Source organism: Peromyscus leucopus, chromosome 5 (genome assembly GCF_004664715.2).
Source record: "Peromyscus leucopus breed LL Stock chromosome 5, UCI_PerLeu_2.1, whole genome shotgun sequence".
NCBI lineage: Eukaryota > Metazoa > Chordata > Mammalia > Rodentia > Cricetidae > Peromyscus > Peromyscus leucopus.
In genome coordinates this window covers 18,964,492-18,987,783 of record NC_051067.1, presented here as the reverse complement: position 1 = coordinate 18,987,783, position 23,292 = coordinate 18,964,492, and the positions used below count along the sequence as shown (strand labels likewise).

The window sequence follows — 23,292 nt, the reverse complement described above, 5'->3', positions numbered from 1 at the left end:
TTAGCTACAAATGAGTGACCTGTGCAAAAGTAAAGACTGTGAACAGTGTGGCATACTACTGTGTTAAAAACTAAAGATGTTTTGGCACGCTTTCCATGGAAACCATAAACACAACACTAGAACAGAGGAGCCAATGGTCCCAGTGTGGTATGCTCATCTACTCAGGATAAACAAGGACAGTAATGTGCTCAGGGGCCGAATTCCAAAAAGTGGTCAGTTTTGAGTCTTAGAAATGTACTGCAATTCCAATCAAACTTCAGAATGAGTTTATTGAAGAACTTAAAAGCAAAACCAAACATGGTAAGCGGAGTGAGGTGGAGTCCAGCTTACACGGAGTGGCTTTGCCTCTGTTGACCCTGGAAGACTGACGGCTCTCCTCTGTAAGGTAGGAGCTATACTGCCCTTAGCCACTGCCCATGAAATCCTGTGGAAGGAACACCTTTACCCCACTGTAAAGCAAAATCTTGCCAACAACAATTTGTATCCAGGCATGGCCAAATGTCCCTTGCAGTGAAACTACTACTTAATGAAATGTAAGTGTTACAAAATGACAGTGCAGTGTCCTAATCTGTAGTTATAGGTTTAAAACACAAATACAGGGTTGCCAAAGCCTTGAGAAATACTGTGTATCAGACAACTGTGAAAGTCAACATCCAGACTCAATGAAAGGAAGACAAGATAAGAGAAATCAACAACTTCTTGCTGCCAAGGCTGATACTTACCTTCCACAGCCTGATGACGGTAAGGCCCTATTGTTGAAGAGACCACTAATGTCACTGAACATTGAGAAATCAGCTGGTGCCCAACTAGAATCTTCAACCCTACTGACTAGCATTCATGGTGCTAGAAGGTATTTTGTGTGTGTGGTAGTTTGAATAAGAATAGCCCCCATTGCCGGGCAGTGGTGGCGCCCGCCTTTAATCCCAGCATTCGGGAGGCAGAGCCAGGCGGATCTCTGTGAGTTTGAGGCCAGCCTGGTCTACAGAGCGAGATCCAGGACAGGCACCAAAACTACACGGAGAAACCCTCTCAATAAAGAAAAGAATAGCCCCCAGATAGCTTATATATTTGAATATTTGCTCCCCAGTTGGTAAAACTGTCTGGAAAGAATTAGGGAGTATGGCCTTGCTGGAAGTTGCGTATCACTGGGGGTTTCAGATTCTCAGACCATTTACTCGTGTGTGTGTGTGTGTGTGTGTGTGTGTGTGTGTGTGTGTGTGTGTGCGCGCGCGCGCGCGCCTCTGCCTCAAGCTTGTGGATCAAGATGCTCCATAACCATGCCTGCCTGCATGCTCCCATGCTCTCTGTCATAATAGTCATAGATTCTAACCCTCTGAACTGTAAGGCCCAAATAAACTTTTGTATGTTGCCTTGGTCCTAGCATTTTATCACAGTAATAGAAAAGCATCTAAGACAGCATACTACAGGAGGAGGAAAAATAATTATCAGTATCACCCAACTACAAACCCAGTGACCTGCCTGCAAGATCTACTGGTGTAATAGAGGCACACATGTAATGGAGTAACGGCCCACTTTTTGATTGGATACAAGGCCCGTTTCATATCTGACCCTGCTCAAGTGGGCCCACACCTAAAACTAGATAGATCATGGGCCTACCTACCTAAGGGGAAACTGTTACTATTATTATGCTAAAGGGACATAGCAATAAAACAACTCCCAAAGACATATTGCTATATCCAGAGATCAGTGCCTCACTCCAGCTCTTATCAGAGAAGCTGCTTCTTGCAGTAGATGGGTGTTAACACAAATACAACTGACAATCGTACAATGTACACAAAGTGAGAGACTCTGGAGCACTCAGTCCTAGAAGGGATGTCATCAAATTCTCCCCCTCAAGATTTCGGGATCTATGTGGAAGAGGCTGAAAGAGTGTAAGAGCCAGAGGTGGTGGTTGACTTCAAGGAAACAGTGCCTTCCATTCACAAATGGACTAGTACACATAGGAACTCACAGACTGTGACAGAATGTGTAAAAGCTGCACAAGTTCAAACCAGACAAGCACAGAGAAGTGAAAGTGGACATAAAGTCCCACTACTAACCAAGAAGTTAAGAAGCTATTTATAACTGACATCTTTTGGGAAATGGAAAATCAGTTTTCTCAAGTGTTACTGGGTACATGAACCACACTCCAGGTAGGTGCGTGCGCGTGTGCATGCACACGCAGTTCTTGTTTTGGAATTTTATTGTCTTGTTTGGCTTTTATTTTTTTTTAATCAGAGGGTGGGGGAAAGGGTGGGGAGAGAAACATGAAGTTGGGTGGTGTATGGTTTGAATGAGATTAGATTCCATTGGCTCATATATTTGCATGATCGGTCCTGAGATGGTGAGCTGCTTGGAAGGATTAGGAAGTATGGCATTGTTGGAGGAGGTGTAGCCTTGGAAGAGCCCACTGGGAGTGGGCTCTGAGGTTTCAAAAGTCTAGTCTGTCTCTCTGCCTATGAATCAGGATATAGTTCTCAGTTACTGCTTCAGCACCTGTTGTGTACAGCCATGCTTCCCACCGTGATTACAATGAGTTAACTCTCGGGAACTGAAGCCAGCCCCCAATTAAATGCTTTCTTTTATAAGAGTTGCCATGGTCATGTTGTGTCTTCATAGCAGTAGAACAGTAACTAAGAAGTGAATACCATGGAATGGTATATTGCTGTGACAGGTCTGACCATGCTCCTTGTTAGTGGAATTAGGATTAGGAAAACAGTTGAACAATAAAAAGGGCAAAAGGAAATACAAAATGCACAATTTGAAGAGTAAAGGAGCACCAGGAAATGTAATGTTGGAGTCAAGTCCAGTGCTCAAGGAGGTAAGTTTAGAGAGGCTGGATGCTAACAGGAGTAGAGGAAATGGACCTCACGACAAGACTCCACCAAGCTAAGCTTCCAACTTGTGAAAAGGAATTGAAGCAAAGCTTAAGCAGCACAGGAAACCATCAATAACCGAGAGCATATGCAAATTCAAGTCAAGGAGGCCTCAGCTTTAAATCAAAAGAACTTGGCAGCTTCAGCTGTGTGGTTCGGGCTTTAGAATCAATAAGGATCAAGGAAAGGGGTTGTGGGATCTTCCTCCACGGTAAAGAAAAGCCACTGGGGGCAGGCTTATGTCAGAGGAATCCCTGCATGGAGGCCCAGGGAGGCCACTGTAATGAAGCTGCCACAGTGAAGCTTGGATTGCTTGGAGACCCCAAATGTTGGAGATGGCAGTCATGGGATAGCTGCCAAGGAGAGCTGCTAACAGGGTGTGGGGACCAGCCCATAGAAGTCTAGAGTTCTGAAGAGCACATTGACATTAGACATGGGCATACAGATTTTGGAGCTTGCCCTGCTGATTTTGTCTTGTTTTTATGTAGTATTTCCTGATTATGCTCCCTTTTGGAATGGTAATGTATATTCTGTGCTACTGTATGTTGAAACATGTAATCTACACTTTGACTTTATAGGGACTTAGAGTTTACAGACTGCCATGAGTCTCAAAAGAGACTTTGCATTCAGACTGAAAGACTATGGGAACTTTTGAAGTTGGACTACATGAGTTTTGCATTATGATATAATCATATGACTATGTGGCCAGAGAGTGAAATGTGGTAGAGAAGTGGGTGGATCTGGGAGGGGAAAGAGTATGCTCAAAATATACTGCAATAAAAGTTTTTAATAAATAAATGAGCAATTAAAGAAATTAATGTCACTTCGTATTGATTAGGGGTAGAGCGGGATGTGGCTCTATGAAATGTTGACAAATCATAACCAGAACACACACAGCTGGGGAGCTCATCAGCTGGTATAGCTATTCTGCTAAGTAATTGACAAACTCCAGTAAACCTAAAGGAAACATGTCTCATGAAGTAATTACTCCCTGAAAAGAGGCATTTTGAAAGTAAGGTCCCTCAGCTGCACCTTGAGCTATAGTGTCCATGGGAATTTGCTCATAATACAACCCTGTGGTTTCACCCTACACCTTCACAGTCAGAAACCCAGCTCTTTACTCTTAAAAAATGTACACAGAGACATGTGAGGATGTCTGTGAAGACTAATCTTAATGGTCAGTTAAACTGGATTTATGAAGACACCTTTGCCCTTGTCTCTAAGGATGTTTGCAGAGAAGTTTAACTGAGTTAGGGTTCTATTGCTATGAAGAGATTCCATGACCACAACAACTCTAATAAAGGAAAACATTTAATTGGGGCTGGCTTACAGTTTAGAGGTTTAGTTGATTATCATCATAGTGAGTGGCACTATTAGCAGGTGTGGCCTTGTTGGAGGAAGTGTGTCACTGTAGGGGTGGGCTTTGAAATTCTCAAACGCTCAAGATATGCTCAGTGTGGCACACAATCTCCTGCCACCGACTATGGATCCAGTTATAGAACTCTCAGCTCCTCCTCCAGCACCATGTCTGCCTCCATGCTCCCCGCCATGATGATAATGGACTAAACCTCTGAACTGTAAGCTAGCCCAATTAAATGTTTTTCTCAAGAGTTGCTGTGGTCATGGTGTCTCTTCACAGCAATAGAAACCCTAAGACAGAAGTTGTTACCAATGACTAGGGTATTGCTGTGATAGGCCTGACCAGTTTGGGACTTTGGGTTATGGGTTAGAAAAGCAGTGGAATGTTTTGATTGCTACTTAATGGGCCATCCTGGTAGGAACATGGAAGACTGTGTTGATGAGGATGATTTGAACTGTGGGGGACTGGCTCAAGAGGTTTCAGAAGAGAAGAATGTTAGTATGTGGCCTACAGATTGTTCTTGTGATCTTTCAGCAAAGAATGCCTTGTGCCCTTCACAGCAATAAAACAGTTGGTCAGTCATGGCGTGGGAAGTATAGTGGTGCACAGGAAGACATGGTACCAGAGAGATAGCTGAGTGTTCTCCATCTGGATCCTCAGGCAGCAGGAGGTGAAGTGCCCCACTGGCCAGGCTTGAGCTTCTAAGACCTCAAAGCCTGCCACCTAATAACACACCTCCTCCAACAAAGACACACCTACTCCATCAAGGCCACACCTGCTAATAGTGCCATTCCTTTTAGGCTTAGGGGGCCATTTTTATTCAAACCATTACAGTGGGTAGTTCCATCTTGTGCACTGAGGTCTTCAGATGACTGAAAGGCAGAGAAGGGAAAGCAAGACAAAACCGGCTTCTGACAGGCCCCCACAGAAGGCAGGCCAGGTCTTCTCCCACACTCCCCTCCCCCTCCAGGATGCCCTCTTCAACTATCAATTGAAGTCCACCTTTCTATGTATTTCTGTCACTGTGAAGAGAAAAAATAACTAATGCAATCTCCATGCCAGCACTGTTTTTAATAATAAAATGGGAATAAGTACTCATTCATAATAAGCTGATTATATGTGTTCAATGTAAATAAATTTAAGTACAGAAATAGAGTTTGAACTGAGCAGATTATACTGATTACTCACAGGCCCTTCCAAAGCAAGCTATATGAGGTAACACCTTACTTCCAGAAAGTATGTTGTATTGTTTTGTCTTTTTATGGTGCTGGAGTTTGAAACTAGGGCTTCATACATGCTAGGCATTAACCACTGAGCTAGGTCCTGTGTCTCTGTAAAAACACACATTTGTGTATTACACACATCTGCACTAAAGGTCCATCAGGCCCTGACACACAGTGAGTAGTGAGTCTGTGGTGGCCTACCTCAAGGCCTCTTTTTTTTTTCCTCCCTACACCACAGGCTTCCAAATTCACTATGGCTCTTGAGGTCAAAGCTGGGCTTGCACTATTTCCAGACACATTTCTGGACATAAAGTTCCACGGATTTAACTAAAACTTCTGAAATGAAGAAAGTTCAGACTGCTATTTCTGATCTCCTGGAATGAGTATAAAAACGCCACATTCACTAAGGACATTTTTATATGTTGACTGATGTTCTAACTTAAGCTTCACTTAGCTCTACCCTTGAGGTGAAGAAGCTTCCTGAAGTAGGGTGCATGTCTGGGTAGGAAGTCTGCAGCTGCTCTCAACAGCCAAGGTGCCAGGTCACTGTTCAGAGGGCCCTTCTAATCCAGCTAAGGCAATTTTCTTCTGGAGTTCAAAGACACACAGATTAGCAACATCTGACTGGTTTTGCTTTGTCTTTTTTCTCAACTATGAAACATATCCAAAGATGTTCTGAAAACTTGAAGAAAATTATTCTTGAGACTCTCAAACCCACACTAACTAACCCACTGAATTCTGTTGTGGGGTGTGCCTCCTCCTTGTCATGCACTAGGCTCTACAAGTCTCAGACTGTAGCAATACCTGGTTCTAGCTGGTCCCTAGGGCCTTTGGACCTACCAGCTTCTGTTCATCATCCCATGAGGCTGTGTCCATGTCTCCCTGAGAACACAGCACACTAAGGATATCCTGAGCCAAACTGAACAGTGGAGTTCAATTTCTCAGCAAAAAGAGTTCTTACAATGTTGTCACAGTCCCTCTCCTCCAGCACACTGGGCACCTTGGCTAGGGTGGGTATATCTGTATGGAGTAAAAGGTTGAAATCAGCCCCCAAACCTTCAATATGAGTACTTTGAGATGGGATTTTCAGGTAATTAAGGCTAGAGGAGGTTACAAGGACTGGGACCCATGAACACCATATAATAATAAAATATTTTTCAAATTCTGTATGAGCATAATTTTGTAGCAGTTATTTTTTAATTTTTCAACTAGAACCTAGAACTAAAGGAAGAAGCAAAACAATGGCACTTCAGGCATGCCTGTGACCTTTGCTTTGGTTCTGGGGTCTAACCACTGAGGAGTACACCCCAGGCCCCACTCACCTCGCCTGTCTGCGATCTGCAGGTAACCTGTGGACAGGTACTGTTCCATGTCCTGCTGGAAGGCTTCCTCAAAGAACTTCTGCCGCTCCTTCAACTTCAGTTGCTGGGTGTGCTCCATCTCCAGGGCCTTCTGCGTATGCTCTGCATCCAGTTCAGCTGAGGAAGCAGAGTGGTGGTGTGAGAGAGAGCTCCAGAAGGGACTGGGGGGGACGGGGACAGCAGACTCGGCCACAGAAGGCAGCCCGCCAGCCTCGTCTGTTGTACTGCTTTCTGTCACCGAGTACTTGACCTTGTGCCCTCTCTGCTGCAGGCCCTCCCCGAGCGACACTGCCTGCTCTTCTACAGCACTACCTCCTCAGGTGACCCTCCACTAACGTCACAAGAAGCTTTGGTTCCGTCCCGGTGTTTCTACTAAATGGTTTGTCTTTTTCTTGCCTAGTAATCATTTGTGTGTCTGTATGCATCCCCGGGAGTTAGACATCCAGGAGTTTGAAGTCACCCGAGGTGGGTGTTGGGAACTGAAATCCCACTCTCTGTAGGAACAGCAAGGGTTCTTCAATACAAGCCACCTCTCCAGCCTGTGCTCAATCTTTTGAAAACACAGGTAAAGACTTGAGTTCCTGGAGGACTATATCCATATTTCATTCTTTTTAATATCTTCTCAAACAGCTCAGTGCCTGGAACATAGGAAACCCTCAACCAATACAATAAGAAAACAACTATGGAGCATCATTCAGCCTGAAAAAGAAGGAAATTTGGACATGTGCTCCATCATGATGAACCGTGAGAACATCCCAGTAAGTGAATAAGCAAGTCCCAAGCAGACAAGTGACTGTGTGACCACACTAAAATAAAGCAACTGGAGTGGTATCGTGACAGACAGGGTAGAATGAAGACTGCTGGGGCGGGCTATTGAATGGGCACAGAGTTTCCATTTTTAAAAAGTCACGTTATCAGGGTGGGAGAGGCAGTTCAGGGGTAAGGTGCTTACATAAGCATGAGGCCTGAGGTTGGATGCCCGACACCCGCGTGCAAGCTGGGCATGGTGGTGCACGCACTGCTAGCCGGCCTAGCCAAAGCCGAGGTTCAGTGAGACTCTGTCTCGGGAGGGGGAAAGGTCTAGAGACTGATGACAGGGCCATTTAAAAACTGGTAACATTTTTCCATGTGTTTTACACAGTGGGAAAATTGGCCATGTAGCCAGACTTGAGAACTGGCTCGGCAGTTAAGAGAACATACTCCTCCTCTTCCATAAGGCCAGAGTTTAATTCCCAGCACCACAAAGGGCGCCTCATAGCTTTCTGTAACTCCAGCTGCAGGGGATCTGGTGCTCTTGTGGATCTGGTGGATCTTGGCCTCTGTGGACACTGGTACTCAGACGCCAGAGACAACATATACACAATTACAATAATAAATATTCTTTAAGAACCACGTAGCCATCATGGTGCTAAGGAAAGCACCCCATTTGGCTTTGCTATTTGTCACCCATGTGACCTGGCTAGTAAGTCAGTGTCCTATCTGAAAATGAATACAGAACAGTTACCCCATGTTGACACATCTATGCAATACCATGAAACACCTTCAGTGTGAAGGTGAGCAGTGTCCACGCAAGGACAGTAAGTGGTGGATGGCCCACAGCAGACAAGCCACCAAGAACCCCAGCTCCTGCCTAAATCTTGCTGTGGGGGTGGGGGGAGCCAGAGACCACAGCCCAAGTTTTTCCTAACGACAGATGTCTGAGACCACTGGCTGTGTCGGGCACTGCTTAGCTGAGCTAGAGGAAAACACTGCTACACGAACTGAAGACATTAACAAGGTCTTGTTCCGTCTGGAATGTCCTGATGCAATTACTGTACGGATTCTGTCCTCATTACATCATCAGCTGGTTGACTGTGTCCCAGTCTAAAAGTGGATGTGCACTCCCATGTGCTCTCTCTTTGTACTTCCCCTCCGCGCAGTCTCTCTGTCTCTGTCTCTCTGTTTCTCTCTCTCCTTCTAATAAAGCTCTAAAAGGTAACCATGGCTCATGATTCTTCCGCCACCGCAGTATCTAGCGCCAGCCACTAGCGCCCCTGTCTATCCCTTCAATTATGACTTTAAATTGTATTTATTTATATATGTATTTTTAGGTACAGGTGCATATTTTTTAGGTACAAGTGCTCTGCCTGCATGTGTGCCTGCAGGCCAGAAGAGAGCAGCAGATCCTATTACAGATGGCTATGAGCCATCAGGTGGTTGCCAAGAATTGAACTCAGGACCTTTGGAAGAGAAGCCAGTGCTCTTAACTACTGAGCCATCTCTCCAGCCCCAATTATGACTTTAAACAGAACTAACAGCACACAGCACAATGGCTCTGAGACCTGCCTCTGTCCCCAGGACTGCTCCAATTCCCAGCACCATCCTCTAGGAATGACAGACCTTAAAACTCTGTAATGGAGTTTATTTTTGATCGCACACCAAATATATAATGTCTCGTACTTAGAATACTCTGGGTTTTCTTGTACTCTAATCTACACACATGCCAGGAGTACAAACCAATGTTAGCTATGAGAGCAGGCAGGCAAGTAAGCTTCCCCAGCTGCACACAGCACTCAGTACTACTTGCTTATGGCTTCTTCCTGTTTCTAGTCACCTTCCTGCCATGCCTTGTTCACAGAAAACGGGCTCATTACAGATGCAGGGGTTACCTTCCCAAGCTGGGTCCTAGCCCATTAGCAGCCGCTGCTGGGTTTCTGTCACACTCCTCTGGGTCACGTGCTGTCACAGCAACTGTGCAGAGTGGTTTGTGCAGCTCTGCTGTCTGCCTACAGCCCATGCCTGCACACCTCTGGCTCTCCTGTCCGAGTGCCCTCTGAGTCCTGGGGAAGCCACACGGAAGCCCAGCCCTGGAGGTCCTGCGCATGTGTGTCCACACCAGGGACACCCATGCTCTAGTAGACAACTCCAGGGCGCACCCTGAACACTCCAAGTCCTTGCTGACCCTGGCTGCCACCACCACCTCCTCCAACACTGGCTCATCCACTGCCCTGCACACTCCCCCCCCATGGTGAAATCCTTGCCATTTCCAGACCCCAGGCAGAAATCTGTTACCAGCTATAACTTGTTTAGCCTCTCCAAGCTGCCACTTTATCCTCTACACAAGTGAGGTGAAAGCGCTCATTTTGAAGGTTTCTGTCTGGGTTCAAGAGTGGTGGATTAACCACCAGCAATGCCACACTGGCCAATAACCAAGAGCTGTATTTACAGGTACCAGGATGTCACTAACAGATTATCAAAAAGGGAAGGTGGCCAGGCATGGTAGGCACGCCTGTAATCCCAGCACTCGGAAGGTGGAGGTGGAGGGATAGGAATTCCCAGGCTACATGAGACATTCATTCCTTCTTTCTTCCCTCCTGCCCCTCTCTCTCCCCTCCTGTTTCCCTACCTCAGACACAGACAGACAGACAGATATTACCAAGAACCAGAATCAAGTATAGCACACTAAAATCGTTCTCTCCTTCCTACTCAGGCTTTGGAGTCCGTCACCTTCCAGTGCCCTCAATTACAACTGCAGAGAGCTGTGTGCTCAGGAAAAGCCTGCAGGAAGAGGACACCTAGTCTTGTTGTGTACTTCCACAGTCCACAATGTATCTGTCAGATGCCTGCTGCTGGCCAAGTGCATTAGTGTACTTCCACTCTAACACATTAGCATGCTCCAAACACTTCAGAGACAGGTAAACTGGTCTAAAAGAAGCAATTCCAAAACAAGCCATTCAGTCAAAGATCAATTTAGAAATTAGCAAAAGGGACTTAATTTAAAAAAACAGCATTTTAGCCGACTCAAGACTGTCTACAGAGGAGTGAAGGTACCACTTTCTTGACTACTACGATGACCTAATGTGTCTCAATTACTGGCCCTTTGGGTTTTCCTCTTCATTCTTTATGTTTGGAAGATATCCAATCATGTCTCAACGCCTCCAGGGGTAAGGTGAGGACAGTTTGGGTTATGAAACCTAAAATGACTTTTAAAAGAAGAAATCACCTGGGTAATAGTGGTGCATGCCTTTAATCCCAGCACTTGGGAGGCAGAGCCAGGTAGATCTTTGTGAGTTCGAGGCCAGCCTGGGCTGCAGAGCAAGATCTAGAAAAGGCACAAAGCTACAGAAAGAAACCCTGTCTCGAAAAACCTAAAGAAAGAAAGAAAGAAAGAAAGAAGGAAGGAAGGAAGGAAGGAAGGAAGGAAGGAAGGAAGGAAGGAAGAAAGAGACAGAAAGAAAGAGAGAGACAGAAAGAGAAAGAAAGAAAGAGAAAGAAAGAAAGAAGAAAGAAAGAAAGAAAGAAGAAAGAGAGAGAGAGAAAGAAAGAAAGAAAGAGAAAGAAAGAGAGAGAGAGAGAGAAAGAAAGAAAGAAAGAAAGAAAGAAAGAAAGAAAGAAAGAAAGAAAGAAAGAAAGAAAGAAAGAAAGAAAGAAAGAAAGAAAGAAAGAAATCACAATTGCTGAGCTTCCAGGGAGCATGGAATGCTGTACTTGGTAAGCCGTGTCCTTGCCCTGTACGGACGCTGACATCATCCACTGAGCTGTGTCAAGAAGCAACACAGATTAGAGTGTTGAGATGAGGACAGGGAACCTGGAGGAAAAACCAGTTAAAGAATGTCTCAGTCCGACCAACAGAGCAAAGTCTGGCTCACAGAACTTCCCGGAGGAAAAGTGACCCCGGCTCGCTTTGAAGTTACCCGCTGTTCTGGGGAGCAAAGGAAACACTAAGACTTAAACCTGCAACTGTGTCCAACCTTTAGACATCGGGACATGTTGTCACCTACAAAATTCAAACCTGACAACCATGTAATCAAATTTCTCCTCCCAAAGCTTATAAAGTTCTAAGTAATTTGTGTGTTAGGTTGCATTCATAGCTACCTGAGGCACACATAGCCTACCTAGGGGAGGTTGGCCACACCAAACTGGATTTCAAAAAAACGGCCCCAAGATCAAAAAGAAAAAAAAACTCAGAAAAAGATACAACGGCTTTTCCACCAGAAGTCTGAAGCGGTCGCCCAGCACAATGAGTCCGTAGGTCTGACCTCTAAGCAGCAGGAGAAGCCCAAGGAACAGGGTAAAGTCCAGATTGTTTTCGCTCTTTGGGATGTACTGACTTCCCTTCTTTCCATGCAGTTGCACTGCATAAAATTGCAACATTCAGCTTTTAAAGTTTTTCATTCTGAAATAATTTCAGATTCATAGTATATTGGCAAAAAAATGTATATACATCTTGAGTGATGTGGACTCTGGCAAAGTCAATGCTGAGCATGCTCGTAGACTGGATTAAGTGTCTAGTGCCACAGACAGAAATACGTAGACCTTGGGCCTCTCCCAATGCTTAGGTTTCACATAATTACAGTATGATATCAAAGCCAAGAACCTGACAGCTGAACACAGAGCAGAGCTTGTTTAGATGCCCACTGTGCATGCACTCGGTGTGTGGGTGTGTGCTTCGGCAGCTCTGTGAAGGTGTACCAGCTCACAGCCTGTGTGGCCTCTGTCCAGACACTCACTGCACATCACAAGACTCCTCGGGCTGCTCTTCTATAATCTTCCCCCAGCGCTGATCTAGTCTCAAACCTCTAATTCTACTGTCACATAAAAGCCACATCAACACAATCTTATATGGCTTCTTTCACTCAGCCTGCTGTCTTGGGCTCATCTACACTGCTGCATGGGCTGAGAAACAGGTTCGTTATATTTCTGGGCATCTCTGTGCACCATTACTGGTGCTCACTGGGGTTCAGGTACCCTCCTCCTCCTCCTTTCCCACAGCACTTCTGTCTATACCAAGTTCCAGCTTTACAGGAAGTGTTTTCAGCATCTGTTGTTCTGAAGGTACTTTATAAAGCCTCCTGGATGTAATGCCGCTCTGAGTTACTTCCTGTCACCTCTGGGCTTATTAAACATGTTTAACTGTACTAAAACTCTGTTCAGAAACTGAAGACTTTTAGACTAGAGGACACGCGAGACTTTAGTCTAGTTTCAACAGTCTCTTCGGTGGTTTTATCATCTAAGGACAGCTGTATTGCCTTCCTTCAACAGCTCCCACAACAAGGCGCTCACTAGTTCGCTAGCTCACTCCGAAAGTCTTTCCTACTTCCCTGCCCCTAACACAAGGCATGAATACAAATTACCCTATGAGAGACCTTAGAAAGGATGTTCCTTGAACAGGATTACATTACATTTTAAAAATATCAACTTCTGAACCTTGCATTTCAATAGTGTTTAAAGTTTTAAATGGTTATCTGGAGAGCCATCTAGAATGCTAAAGTTAATGCTTTTATTTTATTTATCTTTTATGGTGCTGGGAAGGATCCTGGGCATTAACTCATGCCAGGTAAGTTCTATCAATAAGCTATATCCCAGCCCAAGTTAATACATTCTCAAACAGAAAGTTAAATAACTTCTTACAGAGCTTTACCCTACTTGGAGAGTGTAAAGCCACAAGAAATACATATCACCAAGTCAACAGTGGTGTGTGTGTGTGTGTGTGTGTGTGTGTGTGTGTGTGTGTGTGTGATATGAAGTTAAATAATTATTTTAAGAATTCTCAATTCACTCATTTCTATACGACATCATTCATAAATTTAGTTAGTTCAGTACACTCAGGAAGCACTTTTGACCGGTTAGTGGTGGTGGCAGCAGCAGCGGCAGCAGGCATGCCTTTAATCCCAGCACTTGGGAGGCAGATGCAGTGGATCTCTGTGAGTTCCCAGCCTGGTCTACAGAGCAAGATCCAGAATAGGCTCCAAAGCTACACAGAGAAACCCTATCTCGGGTGGGGGTAAGAAGTACATTGTTACATCCTTTATAACTTGGTTAACAATTTAAAATATCTTTGTTGCAACACTATAAAACCTAAGGTCATCTAGAAATGTGGGATATTCTTACAGTCAGTGTTTTGGAGCTTCATCACTATGTCTAGATGATCACAATGATTAAGTATTGAAACATTTTCACAGCATTTTGAATCATTAAAATGTTTATGGTACTTTCTACTATCTTTTTTTTTTTTTTTGTTTTCCGAGACAGGGTTTCTCTGTGTAGCTTTGTGCCTTTCCTGGAACTCGCTTTGGAGACCAGGCTGGCCTCGAACTCAGAGATCCGCCTGCCTCTGCCTCCCGAGTGCTGGGCTTAAAGGCGTGTGCCACCACCGCCTGGCAAAAAACAAACAAGCCTGGTGGTAGTGGCACACATCTTTAATCTCAGCACTCAGAGTTCGAGGTCAACCTGGTCTAGAGTGAGTTCTAGCACAGCCATGGCTACACAGAGAAACCCTGTCTCGAAAAATAACAACAACAACAAAAAACAAAACAAAACAAAACAAAAACAAAAACAACCTCCACAACAACAAAGGGCAGAGAAAGAAAAGGGAAAAAGAAAACTTCTCATTCCTAACATCTGGGAGGAGGAAATGGCACAGTGATGGTCACTCTTCTGTGGGAGGCCAGCTCCCACCTTTTCAAAGGTTTTTATGAGGAGAGAGGGATAAGAAAATATTAGATAGAAAGATGATAGCAAAGAGGAGAAAGACAGAAACACAGGATAATGTTCCACTGAAAGCTTTCTGATACCAGTCTTAAAGTTCCAAATATGAAGAAACCCACAACCAAAAACTTTTTGCAGTTCTCCTGAATGCAACAATTCAATTCAAAGAGTCTCTGAAACTTTCATTCTCCTTTCTCGGCTGCACTTTGCAGTCCCTAGCCTTCCCCTAAGGCAATTCTGCTCCAGAGCAAAAGCTGTTAGCTCCCACAATAGCTGGCTGGTGCAGGTCCTCTCAAAAAAGGCCTTCTTACAGCCAGCAAACCAACTGCACAGCTTTGGCTGCTGGCTTTTACGGCTTTCACAGTCCCAATCGGTCTGTGCTTCCCATAACAGACCTGCCTGACTCTAGGGCTCTCAATGGCCTCAGGCCACACAGCTCGAGGGGCCGCCCCTGCTGCTAGAGCTATGGCTCTCAAGCAGCAACCCTGGGTCTGGGGGGAGACCCAGCTGCTGCGATCTGCAGCTTCCTCGGGCCCACTACCTGCTCTGCCAGGCTCCCCCCACCCCTTGCTTGCATGGCCAAATGCAGGGCTCTTGCTGCCAGACCACCCAACCATACACTCCAGACCAGTGCCTGACTTTGCCACTCCCAGCTCCTCCTTCAAGAGTGACCAGAGAACCAGGAATCTGCAGCACCTGCATTTCCCAGGTCTCCCAGCAACTCCAAGCTGTCAAAATCATGTCTGAAGTTCCATGGGCCCAATGATCCTTACATTAGAAGTATCTGAACCAGATGTCTTTTGCATATTAAAAGCACCTCTGTCAGAGACATTTCCACTCATACTGCCTTAGTATCGAGTTAATCAGCTCAAAAACTACAATCAAGGTGCATGCTTCAAACCCTTTCAAGTTTAAGAGTGGCACACTTTATTTAGCAATTTACTGAGAAAGAATGTAATGCCAAAAGTGGCATTTCCCCCAGTAACACACATTTTAAACCTATCTTTGTAAGTATCGGTTATACACAACATTGATCACAATGGACACAAAGCTCAACATGCTTCTAGTTTCAAACGTTTCTCATTAAAATGCCCTCATGCCACTGGCTGGAGAGCCCATCCCTCTAAAGGTTCACTGACAGTCAAGGCACAGTAGATCTGAAAGCTCACTGTATTTGCTAGAGATCTCATTATTTCCACATAATACCTTAAAATTGGGAATTTATCACTTCCAATTATACGCTGTGAATGGCTTCTAAATGAGTGACAGGAATTATCTATATGCTATCAATGGCTGTCTGAGTTCCTTACTCCTCTTTCAAACTACCAGCCCACACATGGGAATGAGAAGGACCCTGTACTTCCCAGGCAGGCTGGTGTGCAGCCTGCAGGGGCAGCAGATGACCCTTAAGTAGTCCTGGATCTATGTGCAAAAGCAGCAGCAATTGCATCGAGTCACAGCAGGGCTAGCTGTGGAACAGTGTGATTATTCCCATGCATGCCCGTCCTCAAGTTCCTCCTCTTCCTGGAGTTTGTCCTAATGGATCGCAAGTAGAATGGCACATTGGGGGCACTGAGAAAACTGTAACATCTGCACTTCCGGTAAAGCAGTTTGCTATGTTTGCTTTCTAGCCTTCTCTGGGATTTACTGCTGTGTAGATGTAGGAGAAACCATGGATACCACTGAAGAAAGGAGGGCAACAATGTAGCCCTGGAGGGGACTTCAGCAGGAGCTTTTGGCTAATGTGAAGCCATCATGCCTAGCAGAAAGAGGGACCACAGTGTGAACAAGATGAGTATGGGGTGTCAAAGATTCACTACTCATTTAAATGCTGTTCTGAGACTCTCACCCTCTGTTTTTTTCTCTTTCGACCACTGTCCATTACAGATGGAAAGTGAAGACTTCTATGAGAACAGCTTAGGAATGGAACTACTAGTCAGGAACTACCGCCAAGAAAACTGCTTCCCCACGGCACACTGCCAACTACCCGTGGCTCCCTAGGCAAGTGACATGCCAGCGCTGTAACCACACTTCCCACTCTGCTCAGGCTCCACAACAGGCTCCCTACCCTCTCTACTCAAGTACCTGGTGCCTCTTCACTGCCACCACATGCTTGCCTTTCATTCATTCCGAGCATCGGTAACTTCTTTCAGAGCAGATGCTTTCTGCCTCACTGACGCCTGTCAGAGTTGGTGCTCAGCAAACATCACAGTCACCAAATGGGGGCTGCATACTAACTGCCCAGTGTCAGGAGCAGGGGAACACCAGTCACTCAGGTGAGTGGTTAGAGGCCTTCAAGTAGTTAGCCTGATTGCAAATTTGCAGGAGGTAGTCACTGCAGAACAGATGTTTGGAGGCACTGATGCAGAAGGTAAACAGAAAGCAGCTAAGAAACCGCAGGGCAGCTGGCAGGAAGCACCAGTATGCTATTACATGGGCTGAGAACAAAGAACATAATTATCAAGGCTAAAAGGAAGAGGAAGAAGTGCTTACTGGCTTTCCAGAATAAGGAATGGGCAATGGTATCACAGTGGTCCATATAATCAACAGTGTCACAGTGACCCAAATAATCATTGCAGCATCCAGAATAGGCGATGGCCAGTGGTATCATAGGGATCTATATAAGTGGTACAGTATATACCCCAAACACCTGTCCATTACCCAGGGCAATGTTAGCTAAGAAACCTGTACCATGTTAGAAATAATCACGCAAAATATTAAGTCAAAACAGAGCGTAGTGGCTCATATCTAGAATCCCAGCACTACTGTGACTGAGTCAGGATTGCCTTGAGTTTGAAGCTTTCTGCGGCCTTACAGTGAGTGCCAGGTCAGCCTGGGATACGCTGTAAGACTTGGTGTCAAAAAACAAAAAGCAGCTGGGCAATGGTGGCCCATGCCTTTAATCCAGCACTCGGGAGGCAGAGGCAGGCGGATCTCTGTGAGTTCAAGGCCAGCCTGGTCTACAAAGCGAGTTCTAGGAAAGCCAGAGCTACACAGAGAAACCCTATCTTGAAACACCAAACTGAAAACAAAACAAAACAAAACAACCCCCCCCCCCCACCCCGAGAGACACACACACACACACACACACACACACACACACAAACAAGCACCAAACAACAGAAAAAGTTACTATCAACTGCAAAACACAGCCTCTGAACTACTCCTCAAAATGACTATTTATAAAATAATGCCTTGAACTTGTACTTGAGGCTGGCAACACCTGCGAGTAGGCAGACTGGAGTACATGTCCACAACGGCACAACAGCAGGAGAGTTATTTGGTAAGTAAAAGAAAGGGACACGTGGGCAAGAATTTTCCCACACCAAAGACAACTACACAACAGCACTTCACATGCAAGCAGCACATTATTGGGGGTTTTCTGGTAGCTTCCGACTTGCTATGTGGCTGAGGCCCGTCTTTCGCTCTTGATCTTCCTGTTTCCCTTTCCCAAGTATCGAGATTATAATCATGTACCACCACCCCTGGCTTCTTTAAGAAAAGCGTAACTCAAAAGCTGAGTATGTATGGCCACTGTTCTGGTCACCAGGGCAGACTGGCTGGCAAGAGCGTGGTAAGGGAGCACAGGGAGGGTATTCGGGCTCACAGTTTGAGCCCTGGTGGCAGACTGCGGGGCAGCTGTCACACTGTACCCATAGTCGTCAGGAAGCAGAGAGAGATGAACATGGGTGCTTAGCTTACTTCCTCCTTTTTACTCAGTTTGGGACTCCAGCCACAAACCTTCAGAATGGGTCTTCTCTGCTCAGTTAAACCTTTCTGGAAATGGGTGATTTTGTGTCAACTTGACACAAGCTAGAGTCATCAGAGGAAGGAGCCTCAGCTCAGGAAATGCCTCCTTGAGATCCAGCTATAAGACATTTTCTCAGTTAGTGATCAACGGGGGAGGGCCCAGCCCATGGTGGGTGGTGCCATCCCTGGGCTGGTGATCCTGGGTTCTTTAAGAAGGTGGGCTGAGCAAGCCAGTAAGCAGCTCCCCTCCCTGGCCTCTGCCTCAGCTCCTGCCTTCCTCCAGGATCCTGCCTTGTTTGAGTTCATGTCCTGACTTCCTTGAATGATAAACAACAATGCTAAAGTGTAAGCCAAATGAACCCTTTCCTCCCCAACTTGCCTTTTGGTCATGGTGTTTCGTCGCAGCAATAGAAACCCTGACTAAGACACCAGGTATGTGTCTATGGTGATTTGAAATCCCATTAAGTTTAACCATTACCTGAACCAATATTTCTAAAACAGACACATCATGTTTTGAAAACTGTGTCCTTTTATTTATTTATTTTTATTTTTGAGACAAGGACTCTGTATTTAGTCTTAGCTATCCTCGAACTTACTATGTAGACCAGGCTGGCCTCAAACACAGAAATCTGCCTACCTCTGCCTCCACTTTTACTGACCTCTGTTGTCGGCTATTCCCTAGAATGAGAGTGTATACCAAAGCAACCCAGAGGTTACTCCCTGCATTAGGTCATATTCTTTCACTGTTCTAGGCACAAAGTAGAAACTGCATTCTAGGGTAAATGTGACTAGGGGCCAGGAGCCTCAGTGTTCGGGAGACACCCATTTGAGAAAAAGCTTACTTAGTCTAGGCCCAAAGGGAAATAGAAAATTACTTAGTGTTTTTGTACATGACCACAAGCATGAGACAGGGACCCTAAAAACAAACAAACAAACAAACAAACAAAAAACCCTCTTGATAACTGATATAAAACAGCCTTCTTATAAAAGAAGTAAAGGGGAGGGGGGGACGGGGACGGGGACAGACAGACACTTGAATCTCCCAAACCTGCCGGGAATCAATCAAGGAGAACGTTACCCTCCCTCAGGCCTGTCAGGGTTGCAAGCAACCAGGAGCACGCCAATCAAGCTATAGCACCACAAACTATCCCCAGCCGCTGGCATCATGTACAAGACATGATATGAGGGAAAAAGGCTGTGGAGGCATGGGAGGGCCACACACTGTCTGTCTGTCTGTCTCTTTACCCCCCTCCGCCCTCCATTCTATCAAGTTCTGTTCATTTAGAGAATCCTGGCATCCCAGGGGTGGGGAACCTCAGGAACAACCACAATCCATGGAAATCCCGTGCCAGGTTCTGGAGGTGATATTTTGGTCCTAGGCAGCATAGAGCAGGAAGCAGAAGGTCCATAGATTTATAGAAGAGCATTTGCACTTCTGCTGAGCACTAGGATTCTGTCTGCTTTGATTTTCATAGAATCTGGGTAGTCCCCCTGACATCCAGGAAACACTCAGTGAATACTTAACTACTGTGGCTGGGGAGAAAACTCTGGGAGGAGATACAGGAAAGGAAAGTGACTGTATCTACCCCTTCCCAAAGCTGAAACTGGTCCATCTTGAAAACACTGTCTAGGTTCAGACATACATGGACTCATCAGCTATTTGTTGAGTAGCCAGCACCTGTCTGTGCCCAGCACATGTCCAATCACTGAGGTAGAGAAGCAGAACAAACTTCGGATTCTACAGAGTTTATGTGAACGTCCGTGCACTGCTGTGGATATTGTTCTATATAAATAAAACACTGATGGCCAATATTTTTATTTAAAACAGGTTGATTATAAATGTGATCTCTTTCTAAAAAAGAAAGGGGATATAATATAGATATATAGGAGGATATAGAGATGATAAGATAAAAGGATAGATTAATTAACCTACTTTTAAAGAACAACTTGTTTAAAATGTTTTACATTGGTATAGATTTTAGTTTATGTTTAAAATGTTTTACATTGGTATGGATTTTAGTTTATTGATACAAACTTGAAGTTAATATTGTTATACTGTGTATATATATATTTCTATTCTTGTTTGAGGTATTATGTTTATGTAACTCATTTAAAATTGTAATGGATAATTAAAAAATAGATTAATAATTAGTCATCTATGATAATCATATCTGTAGCCATGTTAGTTAAGTTTTCTAGGTATACATAGATATATTTCAGATAGATAGGTAATCTTCAAACACTTCATAGACCTAGAGAATATGGCATTTAAATAACTTAGAATTCTGTTGACGTGAGACACAATTGCTCCTCGCTGCACCAATTGATCCTGAGAGAATGTTGGGCTTCTAAGACATTTCCATTTGGAAGTTTGTCTTTTTGGCACAAAATGGCCTACTGGGCAAAGAACTGCCCTTGCCTTGATGGCTGACAGTACAAATGCAATGCTATCCTTTCTGGACAAGTGGGACACAAGGAAAGCGACCCCTGTACTCTGCCAAGACAGGGTAAGATGGTCTTTCAGAAATCCTGCTTCTGAAAATGGTCTGTCAGATACTCTAGGCCTGTAACCAATTTGAATGCACCAACAATGCTGAGAAACATTAGGTGACTGTCCAGGCTGCCAGCTGTCTTGGTCTACTTTTGCAAGATTCCTGAAAGTTGCTTGCATCCATCTAGCATTTCTCAGGTACCATTATGTTCCTTCTCAGGTCTTTGATGTGGTTGAAAACTAGATAGTTGTAATTTCCTCAGTTATGATAAAAGATAAGTTAGATATAAAACCTTAAACTCACAAATATAAGATAGATAGGACATCTTCTTTAATATTGTAACTATAATTCTTGCTCGGTAATTGTTTTGTTATATATAATTTTACCATGTTAAAGTTAAAACCTTCCTTTAAAAAAAAAAAGAAAAAAGGGGAAGTGATGTGGATATTGTTCTATATAAATAAAACACTGATGGCCAGTGACCAGGCAGGAAGTAGGTGGGACAAGGAGAGAGGAGAATTCTGGGAAGCGGAAGGCTGAGGGGAGAGACTGCAGCCACCGCCAGGAGAAGCAGCATGTGAAGACTCTGGTAAGCCACCAGCCATGTGGCAAGGTATAGATTTATAAAAATGGGTTAATTTAAGATAAAAAAAAAAAAACAGTTAACAAGAAGCCTGCCATGGCCATACAGTTTATAAGTGATATAAGCGTCTGAGTGATTATTTTATAAGTGGATGGTGGGACTGCGGGGCTTGGGGAACCTGGAGAGAAGCCCTCCAACAACAGTGCACGCATGTACGAAGCATTAGAAGCGCATGCAGCTGCTTCTAACGCGGCCAGCACTGTTTCTGTTCTGTTCTCAGGTGTCTGTGCTGTCTGAGGAGAGAGAGCCATGGTTTTAAATACTTGAAAACTTAAACTTAGTATGCAAGACTGTATTACATAAGGTACATGTTGTGGGTTTTGTTTGTTTATTTTTTGGTTTGTTTTCAATTTCAAGACGAGTTTCTCTGTACAACAGCCCTGGCTGTCCTGGACTTTACTTTGTAGACCAGGTTGGTCCAAACTCACAGAGATCTGCCTGCCTCTGCCTCTCAAATGCTGGGATTAAAGGCGTGCGCCACCACCGCCTGACCTTATACTGTTTTAAATTCAGACATGACGACGGGGTTGGAGAGAAGGCTCAGCGGCCACAGCACTTGCTGATCTTGCAGCAGACAAGAGGCTCAATTCCCAGCACCCTCACTGTGCGGCTTACAACCATCAGGAACTCTAGCTCCAGGGGACTTGGTGCTGCCTTTGGCCTCTGCAGGCACCTGCATGCACACAGGCACTCAGGCATGCATGCACCTGTGAAGGAAATAATGATTTAAAAATCTTTAAATCCAGACAGACTAGAACTTTTGGATTTCTAAGTCTAATGCCTTCTATCTATGATCAAGGACAATAAAGTCTAAGGCATGCCATCCCCAAACATAGTGCCTTGGCATTTTAAATTATGAGCTGAGAAAATCTGAGAACTCCTCAGAAGCAAAAGTCAGAAGTCCCTCACATTAGAAGCACTCTTCCTATGAGGTCTCTCTGAAGACCCAGGGACACCAGTATGAGGGCAGGGCCTGGCTAAATTCCCCAGCTGGTCACCACATAGGTAAGTTTCTAGTCTTTATTTCCGAAGTATCAGGTGTCACACTAAATTTGTGTGGTCAAGGTGTTCTTGCTAACATTTATTTTGCTGTAGGTATACACAAGGATTATTTTCTAATTTATTAGAATTACTTAATTTTTATGATTAAAAGGTCCTACATTTACCACTTAAGACACCATGAATCTGAAGGGACATAAAAGGGATTTCCATATCATCTTTTATTTTTCATTATTTATACCAGAATTCATTTACTTCTTGTCTTAGTCAATGTTCTATTGCTGTGAAGAAACACCAGGACCATGGCAACTCCTGCAAAAGAAAACATTTCACTGGAGCTTGCTTACAGTTTCAGAGGTTTAGTTCATTGTCATCATGGCAGAAAGCAAGGCAGCACCCAGTCAGACACAGTGCTGGAGAAGGAGCTCCACATCTGGATCCACAGGCAGCAGAAAGAGCAAGCCACTGGGCCTGGCGTGGGCTTTTGAAAACGCAGAGCCCGCCTCCAGTGACACCCTTCCTCTAACAAGGCCACACCTCCTGATCCTTGCAAACAGTGCCACTCCCTGACGACCAAGCAGTCAGATCTCTGAGCCTATGGGGCATCCTTATTCAAACCACCCTACTGTCCTTTCTCTATCAGCTACATAAAGAGAAATGTTTGGTTCTTTGTAGACTTCAGAAAACTGATAAAAAGTGTATTTTTCCAGGTGTCAAACTTGCACACAGATAGGAAAGCACTTACTAAAAATAGTACATGCTTCACTTTCTGAGCAAGACACTCCTCATCAACAGTTCAGAATTCTTGGAGTCAACTAACAGATACTGAGAAAAAAAATAGAAAAGATTATATTTTAAACTATAATATAACTCTGTGGTTTAAAGTAGATGTTACAGTTCTTGAAAGCATTCCAAAAAACAGATACCTTCCTGGACTTGAGGGTTACAGCTCAGCCTGCATCATTTTCATCATCCTGCACCATTAGACTCAGTCAGATTTCCCAGGCGCCTTCCAAACTAACTTCAAATGTGGCTCAAAACTTGTGGTAGTGGTCTGATTCTCAACGGGTGGGTTTACACAGGGTTTCCTTGTTGCTAGCAAGTCCGCACATTACCTCCAT

The 23,292-nt window shown here is 44.6% G+C and overlaps 1 protein-coding gene across 1 annotated transcript in view; it reads right to left on the bottom strand.

The window, feature by feature from the left end:
- Dtnbp1 (dystrobrevin binding protein 1) overlaps positions 1 to 23,292 on the bottom strand; it is a 116,171-nt gene that overhangs the window by 2,082 nt on the left and 90,797 nt on the right. Inside the window, exon 8 of the mRNA XM_028867718.2 lies at positions 6,782 to 6,937. Within this exon, the coding sequence (XP_028723551.1) occupies positions 6,782 to 6,937 (156 nt within the window). The remainder of the gene's footprint in view (positions 1 to 6,781; positions 6,938 to 23,292) is intronic.